Source organism: Ceratotherium simum, chromosome 15 (assembly GCF_057802395.1).
Source record: "Ceratotherium simum simum isolate JZ-2026a chromosome 15, ASM5780239v1, whole genome shotgun sequence".
Lineage (NCBI taxonomy): Eukaryota > Metazoa > Chordata > Mammalia > Perissodactyla > Rhinocerotidae > Ceratotherium > Ceratotherium simum.
The window spans coordinates 14,044,237-14,054,678 of NC_141914.1; the positions used below are offsets into that span (position 1 = coordinate 14,044,237).

The 10,442-nt window shown below is 40.4% G+C and overlaps 1 protein-coding gene across 1 annotated transcript in view; it reads left to right on the forward strand.

Moving 5' to 3' along the window:
• NECTIN3 (nectin cell adhesion molecule 3) overlaps positions 1–9,165 on the forward strand; it is a 147,661-nt gene extending 138,496 nt beyond the window's left edge. Inside the window, exon 9 of the mRNA XM_087439575.1 lies at positions 501–9,165. Coding sequence (XP_087295701.1) covers positions 501–680 — 180 coding nt within the window. The 3' untranslated portion in view covers positions 681–9,165. The remainder of the gene's footprint in view (positions 1–500) is intronic.
• Positions 9,166–10,442: the final 1,277 nt, after the last annotated feature.

The window sequence follows — 10,442 nt, forward strand, 5'->3', positions numbered from 1 at the left end:
AGCGTTTCTTAGTCTCAGTTGTATCAGGCACACGGTCAAATACCAGTTCATTTCGCTGTGTCTTTTCCTTGATTCCCCAGTGCTGAATCCCGAGGTCTCTTTTGGTTTTGTTTTGGTTGTTTGATTTAATCCTCTGTATGTCTCATGCACTCCTGCCGAGCTTGAACCTTGCCGAGGGACTCCTGAAGTTCACAGCCTTGTTTTTCTCCAGTTTACCTTAGCCGATACCAATTCCAAATTTTGAAACCTGAAACTGACTACAGTCCCCATTAGTCACAATTTTCTATTTAAGAGCTGCCATCACTCTTCTTCAGGTATTGTACGTAACAAATGACTGGAAAATGATAAGTTGTTGAACTTTACCTTGCCATTGAATAGCTCGTGGGGTAATGAATCAGAGACACAGACTGTAATGAATTCTATTCTTACCTGTTTTTACCAAAGTGCTAGAGAAAGGCAAACAGCTGCTCTGCTAATGTAAGCAATGTTTGCATTTCCAGAATGGACTCAATAGCAGGAGATTTGACTATGAAGCAGAGAATCCAGTGGGGGAAGACGGGATTCAGCAGATGTACCCCCTTTACAGTCAGATGTGCCACCATGACGGGAGCCCCGACAGCCGTCATCAGAGCAGCAGCCCTCAGAGAGTCTACATCAACTCACGAGAACACTATGTGTAATTGTCCTCTTGTTCTAGTGGGTGTTCTGACAAATGTTTATTCGTAGACCGGGGAGAGAAACTGAGGCCAATAATTATTATTTTATTCTCTCTCCTATAAAACCATCTCAGTCTAAGTGTTTCAGAAGTCGTGATGAGTGACTTGGAGCCAATAGCAAGTTTCTTTCTTTCATTAAGAGTTTCTTATCCACCAGCTGTGTTTGTGAACTTGACTATAGCTTTGTGTGTTTCTGTGACGATGGTGTTTAACTACTAACATTTGGCCTACAATGGCATGTTCATTTAAAAGTAGAGCATCTGCCTGTGACGACAATGGTGATTCTCCAGAAAGAAGGGCCCCAGCTGGGAGTATTAACCTTGCTGGGTCTCAGCCAGGCCAGCCTGTTCATCACCAACTCAAATGGGCAGAAAAAGGAGTTCAAAATCCATGTCACTGATTATTTAGTTGGGGTTTGGTTTTCCCTGGCGTGCTTAATTCAATTGCAATAGCTGTGTACAAACGAGAGGCCTCAGGAAGGAGGCAAAACTTGTTCTGTATCCAAACATAGCCAACAACACAAGGCAGTTTAAAACTTCAGGCCTGTTGGTTGCTTTTAGACTCTTAAGATATTGTAGTGTACGTTCCTTCTTGATCACTAAGTCCCTGAGGGATACCTATTTCTTGCTGTTATCTGCCTTGTCTTGATTAGCTGTGCACTAACCAAGGCTCTTCTCTTGCTCTGTATTGTTCCCACAGCTCTGTTCTTTACTAGTCAGATGAGCCTATCTCCCACCTGTTAAATTCTAAAAGCCCTGTGTAGATGGCAGACAGCCTTGACCCTGTCCCTCTTTTCTGTAGTGTTGTATATGACAGGCTCAGCTTTCACCACTGACATTTCTTTCAAACTAATCCTACCCACACAGGCTTTCGCTACCCTCTGCATTCAGTCAGACTACTTACTGTTCGTGTTTTATCTACCTCAGAAAAGCCTGCTGGAAAATCACCATGAAATAACTCCTGCTCTTAAAAAGCCAGGTGGAAAATTTGAAAACTTAAAAAAAAAAGCCACTTCAGTATGACATATGTGCTAAACCAACACGTTGTCCTTTGTCTCTCCTCCCCTACTTTGCCTGGTCAACCACAAGAGTCATGAGATGCTAAAAAGCAAATAATATAGTGACTTACCTGCCAGTGTATCCTGCGACACTCTGGTGCCCACCAGTGTCTCTCTTGACTCCTCTCGCTTCCCTTTGCCGACTTTTCTTCGCTGAGATCGAAGGTAGTAATTATAGTGGGGTGAGCCGGGGAGCACAGGTACTCATGCAAATGTCAGTCACCCTCCCTCACTTCTTAAGGAAAGCATTGTTTTACTGTGTGTTCTGGAAGATTAGAGGTATGTCACAGACATAAAAAACACTACAGACTTGTCATATGTTAGGAAGAGTGAAATGAGCACTAACATAAAACAGTACACGTTTCCAACCTAAGCTTCAAGGAGATGGGAGAATATTAACATGATTTCTAACGAGATACCAAAGATACGTTATGATTTGTGTTGTGCGGGCTCTAGTTCTTGCTTGTGTGTTTCCTTTTTTAGTTGCCATGCTTTGTCAGACAAATTATCCCGGTGGTTCTGCAGTAGTGATATACTCTCTCCCTATTACCTGGGTGACCAATAATTCTGGGAGAAAAGATGATTAAATTCTAACTCAATGCTTTAGCCAGGTAATTAGCAATTTAAAAGGGGATAGTTCTATGGGATCAAAGGATAAATTCCAAGGAGACTCATTACTGTATGGCTGTGCTACCTCAGAGTTAGAGATTATTGCCCCTTGTAGCAAGCTGATGCAGAAAGAAGATATTTGACTTTATTACTTAGAATCCCATCGGTGAGTAACTGAATGTGTAGGAACTTGAAATTGTTTTCCAACAGAAAGATGACTGGTCAGAGCTCTCCTTGACAGGGAAGTGTTTTATAAATGCTTGATGTTACAGAGGAGGAGATACTGTGGTGCATCACCCCCTTTAGAAAGCTTTAAAAATGTCTTACACATTGGGGATGGTTTCTAGGGTCCCGCTGGGAAGCAGGTGGTTGAATTAGCAACACAAAAGCTCACCCTGGACCTAGGGGGGAGTAGAGACATCTCCTCCCCCCTAGGGGGAGTGCAAATCTCTTGCACTAGGGAGAGAGATTTGGAAGCACTGGGTTTCAGGAGCCCTTTGACCTGTCTGCAGCACCCTGTCTGCCAAGGAGAATCCTGTATTGCATTTTTAACATTCTCAGTGTAGTTATGGAAAAGAAATTTCAGGATGTACACACCTCCCTCACAGCCAGAGAGTTCAATATCCCCTTTGCCTCTCTGTCAGCTATGATATTTCTTTAACGAACTGGTGGATTTCATAGCTCTTGGCCCCTAACATGGGTCACATAAGCTATATGATTGCTTATCTTGGTGCCTCTCATCTGTTCTCTCTAAACACTGAGTGGAGTAGAAAGGAGCTTTAAAAGGGTTTGATCAACCAGCCCCCTCAACCTAAAAATGCCATCCAAAATTAGCCTCTTGATCTCTAAATTTGGAGCCTAGACTACTTGACGATGGCTATTTAAATTTGGAAGTTAGACTCTTAAAGGTCAGTGAGTGAGGCTTAGGGACATAAGCCACAGCTGATACTAGAGCCTCTTCCCATAACTGGTTTACTAAAACTCACCGAAACAGAAATAAGTCCCCAGAGCGCTTATCCACTTATGGTCGCGGCTTTGCATTTCAGGCGGGATGTGCACGCTCCATCTTAACCTCACAGCCTTTATCGCCTGTTTTGTAGGCAGCCCAGGCTCCAGGAGTGTGCATTGTTGCTGCAGCAGCAGATCACCAGGTTCTTTGCACACCACACGAAAATAAATCATCCACACTGCTTAGGATTGATCTGACATAATGGAATAAGAATTTAGATTAATCCTTAAATGGTAATAACTTGTTTTCTGTTCTATGTGGGTTCCCCTATCCCTGGTCTTGTATATTCTAAGTTTGTGGAAGTCCATGCTCTTTGGGGCATGCAATATAAAATTCTTACCTGTGCTAGTCTTCCTTGTAACATACACATAGTAGATACTAACGAAAGGGCTGTAAACTAAGTGAACTGGTCCCCTCATTATTTTTAATGGCCTTGTTTACTCATTGGGATAGTAGTTTCTTTGTCCATCTTTTGAGAGTGATTTGGAAGTTAGACTCTTAAAGGTCAGTGAGTGAGGCTTAGGGACATAAGCCACAGCTGATACTAGAGCCTCTTCCCATAACTGGTTTACTAAAACTCACCGAAACAGAAATAAGTCCCCAGAGCGCTTACTAGGTCCTCTTTCACAGTGGTCTAAAATGCACTGTTTTCTTTTTCATTGTGCAGTCTTTCCCTGCCCTGTGCTGGTCTCCCAGGGCTGTTCTTTATATACAATGGAGCCTTCCCTGTGTGTAGAGGATAGACCATTATACCAAGAATCAAAAGAACAGGTTCTACTCCCAGCGTCAGCCCTGTCCAGCCATGGGAACTTAGGCAACCATTGAAGCTGTCTAGGGCATCAGTTGCCCCTACCCATAAAGCAGACATCAACACCTTCCTGTCAGCCTCTCAGAAATGTGGGGAGAGTTAAACAAGATAATAATGGATGGGGACTGTAAGTTCTTCAAACTGAAAATGCCTATGACTCTATGACTGTTGTATGTTGAACCTAAACTCCCAGCGTCCTGGCCAACATTTGAATACCCTAGTGTCCCCAGAGAGAACTAAGTGGCAACATGAACATTTAGTTAGACCTAATTTGAGTATAGCCAAGTGCAAGTGGGAGACATTGCTTTTACCATAATAAACATTTGTCAGATGGGCAGCTTGATATCTGGATCTTAGCCTTTTAAGCTTTATCTAGAATTGAAAATGCTTGTTGCCGTAACCAGTGGGTGCTCTTGTTCTACAGGTTACTACTAATAACAGCTACCGTTATTGAGTGTATAGTAGGGACTGGATTCCAGGGCAAGCACCTTACATGAATCGTCTCAATGACTAGGGCCACCTCCTATTCTGTCCCCTTTCCAGGAGCCCCCATGGGGACAAAGGCTCGCACTCCTATGCTGCATACCCACAGATCACGCTAATCATCAGTCAGCTGTTACTTCTTTCAAATATACTTTTGAGGAGTAGTGTTAGGGAAGAGGTTTTCTTGATTTTTCTTTTTAAGCAGAGGTATAAGAGTACATGGAAGAAAACCGTGAGAAATGTTTATTACAATGAGAGCAAGTGCATATGCTCATTTTCATTTAGTTTTTGAACTTTTCAAAATGCTCAGAAAAACTCTCATATCTGTTAGATTAATCATAGCTGCAAAAACAACCAACCAAATAATTAACCACTCCATCCCAGGTAGTTCAGCTTGGGTGGGCACAAACTAACACTTCTTCCTCAGCTGAGTTCTTTGACATATTCATCACTCTGTCTTTCATCACTAGTTTGCTTCACCTTTATTGAATTCTCAGGGGTGGTGACACTCTTAGAGTAGACAGCTGGAAGAAAGCTGGCTTTGCTAGAAAGCCAGAAGAAGAATAGCAAGGGTGTGAAGTAGAAATGTCAGGGCCTCCACTAGTGGTTCAGCTCTGTCTTTCTCTTGTTCCTGTTCTTAATTGACAAGGCCCTTCTTCTTTGGATGTTTGAAGACCTTATAGGAGGACCAGGGACTTCCAGTTCTTCTGCTAAACTAGCAACTGCTATTTGCAAGCCTATTCGGCTATAGACCATGACCATGACCACCTATAAAGTTATTTGTGTTTCCTCCATTAAGGAAAAGTGCTGTAAGCTGCACTTGGCCACTTTGGTCACTTGTGATTATGAGGTTGTTTTGGTGGCCTTCAGTAGGTAGAGGTGGGTGAGAGCTGTAGGTCTCCTCCCCACAATGTCACCAGGTGGTACTTTACACTGAAATCAGGTTTTAGACCAATTTCTGCATCATTCCTGTTTATAAACAAGCACGCACCAGAACAGACATCCTGTAACAGTCAACCTGTCTTGTAAGCTTGAAAAAGTCCCCACTCTGTCCTTTTAAGGAACTCAACAATATCTTATGTAAAACAGTTATTAGAAGTGAATCCAATAATATTCCAGCAGATTCAGTGTCAGGTGACCTGATTGCATTTAACTTCTAGACACAGAACAGGTTAGGAATCTGGGAATCCCAGGGCTAGTGGGCTTGCTAGAGTCTTACACCCTGTTCGTGGAAGTCCCGTACAGTATTTGGGCCGATCTGTGTACCTTGAACACCACTAATTTGACCTTGAAAGTAATCACTTATTAACAAAGTCTCTGGTGTTGAGCTACAGATAAAGCTCTTGTGGTAGTAGCCTCTGAAGTGACTTGAGCTTTTCAAATGCTGACTAGCAACCTTAAATGTTAACTAACCACTCCTAGAGTATATATGATGACTAATTAACATATGCCAAAATAATTTAAATTACACCAAATATACAGAAGTTATTAAGGATTCCTCGCACTGGGGTGAGGGAGATGTATTCACTGCTCTAAAGTCAACCACCTGCTGAGTAGAGTCTTACTGACATTTCTCCTTAGTGACAGCCTTTACCTTCCTAGGGATGTGTGTGTGTGTGTGTGTGACAAACAGACAGACAGAAGGGGAGGGGAGCCTACTTAAAATTTACAGTTTAAAATAATTTTGCATTTCACATGTACAAGAGAACCCTCACATCTGCAAACATCTCACTATTTCAGTCTTATTTCCTTATATTTGCTTTAACATTATCTCTGCAAAAAGGTTAGAGGTGGAAACAGAGAGGCCATACTTACCTTGACAGCTGAAATAAATATGTAAAATATTAGGTTTATTTCTACTGTATTTCCATTATTAGTTTAGTTATTCTCTACTCAAGTTTCAGTTTGATTGTGGAAATTGGGAGCTGAGTAGACTAGAATAAAAGAGAATGTCAAAAATTCAGATGAGATGACACTAAACATTTTTTTATCATACATTATCCATTGAGACCATGGTGTAGAAATTCCTTCTATATATGAAGGGAAAGGAAACCACCATTGACAAATAAAAGGATTCTCCATTCCACCATTGGGAATAAATGCCTTCCATTGGTCCGTTCCCCAGAATAGTCTAATCAGTATTTGGGGGCCACGGCCATGGTGTGTATCAAATTACATACCCTCCTACACCAAAAAGTACTAGTTATATTCTGTATCCTTTTCCTGAAGCTGTGAGGTTTAGGGACAAATGCCTGAGTTTCCAGGGAACAAATGTTGTGAATATTTACAGAAAACAGCAACATCTCCATGAATTAACAATGGACGGGCCCTGTCCTCTCAGTGCTCCCGTTTGAGATCTATGTTGATTATAGTTGCCACTTGCACACGATTTACACAGGAGACATGTCAGCTGGAACCAAGGAGAGAGACTCTTGGACTTAAAATTATTAATCGATTATAACTGCCATCCCAAACAATCTTCAATAAACAAAAACCAGCTTCCTGAGATAGTTCACTCTTTCACTCCATTTGGAGGTGGGAGACCAAATAGCTGCCCTCTTGAGGTTTTTCTCAGCACTGCCATTTACAGTTGTATGATCAGGTGCCCTGTGGCCCAGCAAGATCCTTGGTATCGTGGCCCGAACTGGTTGTATTTATTATCATGGCGTGGGATGGGACTGTGAAAGTCGATTAGAGGAGACCTTGAGGGAAAGCCTTCCTGGGAATCCAGAATATCGGATTTGCTACACTGGCTCAGCACTGTGGCCTGTCCTTCTACAAATAGGTCTGCCAGCCAAAAAGAGATGTTTTATGTTTCTCCTCCAGGGGTTAGGAATGTACTTCAAACATTCACAATGTCCCTTAATAACTCACAAGGGATCTGTGAAGCCCAGGGTTGCACATGATTTTCCAAGTGAAGGGGCACCACTGTTTTGGTTTTCAATATTCTTTCCAATGATGACCAGTATTTTTTTTTAATCCACCCTAACACATTGATCAGGCTAAATTAAATTCCTCTCTTACATCATGTTGATGGCTCAGTGTCCATCCTATTTTAACTACAGGCAGCAGTATTTTGTCCTAAATGCATTAGTTTGCACTTGCCCACACTGTAGCTCCTGTATGCCTCTGCATTTTCACGTGGACCTATGAGAACTTAATGTGTATATTCGGCTAAGCATTTCAATACCCCGAAGAGCATTTGGCACCTTAGTTTTCATTGTGTGCTTGGAATTCCAAGTCCTTTGTAAAAAAAATGTTAAGTAGCTGGTGTTGCTACTGGACCCCTGGATTATTCCACTTGTCCATCCAGAAAAGTTCCTGTTTATCCTCTCCCTTCTGTTTCTATTTCTAAGCCAATGCTTTAAGACATAACATCTGCTCCAGCCTATTCCCTCTCCATGTGGTCTTAACCTCTTAACCTCTTTCCTTCTCAGTTTCACCCCTGTAAATTAGCACTCTCTACTTCACAGGGGTTTTATGGAGGGAAAAATAAGATGTTGAAGGTTTGTCTTCAAGAGACGTCCTACTTTTAAAGTGATTTTATAAACGCCTCTTGGCTTAGAAATGAGAAACTCTATAGCTATTATTTTTTTCCTATTCTTGTTTTGCTATTTTTATTTCTGAAAAGTGATCTCTGTTTGAATAGTCTTTACTCTGGTTTTAACTTTCTTCCCGTTAACCCTTTTCGCACTGATATTTACCTTATCTGAATGCTTTGAGCTTTTTACATACAGAACCTAAACTAGTTCTCCCCCAACAGATCCCACATAGTTTTACTTCCATCTTAGAGCAAATTAACGTCCTCCATAAAGAGGCATCTGGCTCTCGACACAAGAGGTCAGAGCTGATGAGGTTTCATTCTGCCCTGGTGAGATCTCACCGTGTGCCTTGGTTCTCCCCGTGTAAACTGAGGTTAACTCTGCTATTTCACAGCACCTGGGTGTTGGAGTCCTGACTAATGAATGGTGGGAAGCATTTTGCAAATGTCCTCTCCCCACATAAACACATAGTGAATGATCTGGAGAGTCCTCGCATAGAAATGGGTTCTTGTGTAGCTCAGTTCGGAATACGCATCCACTCATTGTTCTTAAATGAAATGTTTTACTAACCTGTTCTTTTTTTTTTTTTAAGACAGAAAATTAGTTTCTAGTCATTTGAACTATTTTTAATTTGAGGTATAGGAAGAAATCAATAGTATATATTCTTGTTGGTCAGAAAATACCTAAGTTGTATTTTACGTGTTAAAACTGAAAGAGTTGCATAACAATGTAGTGGAGTAAGGGGAGGATTCTAGCTCAAATGTGGTGAAACAGATAAATAGGAAGATTAGCATTGATTTTGAGATTATATCATAAACAGTGGATGTTAATGTGGTTGTTTTTAAGTATTCTTTAAGTTACCAGAAATTGTCTTTTATTTTTGCAGTTTTGAACTATATAGTTCTTGACGTGTTTCGAATAAAGGTTTTTTATCAACTAAAGTTTTTCCTTTACATTACTGTCAATAAATCAGTTATGATTAAAATATATATGTAAATTAATAACCTAATTACATAACTGTAAAATTCAAGATTTGAAGAACATCTTTTATAAAAATGGTAAGTTTCCATACTGGAGTCCTTTTTTAAAAAAGATTTTAAAAATAGTAACAGAAGTACTTTGATTCTTCAAGCAGTATCAGAAATGTCTTTTAAAACATGTAACAAGTTACATGTTGTAACTACTTGTGAAAATTACTTAATACTTTTTTTTATGAAGCTAAATTTATTCCACTTAAAGAATTGTTTTTCATGCCTGATTAATCCTTGGGTGTTAAAATTTGCTTTCTTTTATGAAACAATTTTGGTACTAGATGGTGACTTTTTAAGTGTTCTTCTTTACAAAAAAAAAAAAAGCTGGCATGTGTGATGGATCCTTGAATTTTGTTTTAGGAAATGTATGTTTTACTGGTCTGTGAAATCTCAAGGTCTGGGAACCACTAAAAAAACACATTTTATTGAGATACCATAAAATTCATCCTTTTAAAGTATAAAACTCAGTGGTTTTTAGTATATTCACAGAGTTGTGCAATCATCACCACAATAAATTTTAGAATAGTTTCATCACTCCAGAAAGAAACCCACTGTCATCCACTCCTCACCCACCTCCCCAAACCCTGGCAACCACCAGTCTACTCTCTGTCTCTGTGGATTTGCCTATTCTGGGCATTTCATATAAATGGAATCTATAATAAGTGGTCCTCTGTATCTTCCTTCTTTCACTTAGCATAATGTTTTCAAGGTTCATCCATGCTCTAGCATTTATCATTCATTTCTTTTTATTGCTGAATAATATTCCATTGTATGGATATACCACATTTTATGCATTCATCAGTTGATGGACATTAGGGTTGTGTTCACTTTGGGGAAATAGTTATGAATGACTGAACAATGCTGCTATGAGCATTCGTGTACAAGTCTGTGTGTGAACATATGTGTTTATTTTTCTTGCGTATATACCTGGGAGTGAAATTGCTGGATCATATGGCAACTCTCTAGCGTAAACTTTTGAGGGGCTGCCAAACTGTTTTCCAAAGCTGCTGCACATTTCACATTCCCACCAACAGTGTTATGAGGGTTCCCATTTCTCCACATCCTCCCCAACACTTACTATTATCTGTCTTTGTGATTATAGCCATCCTAGTAAGTGTGAAGTGCTGTCTCACTGTGTCTTTTCTTGAATTTCCCTGACGGTTAGTGACGTTTGTTTTCTACAACCC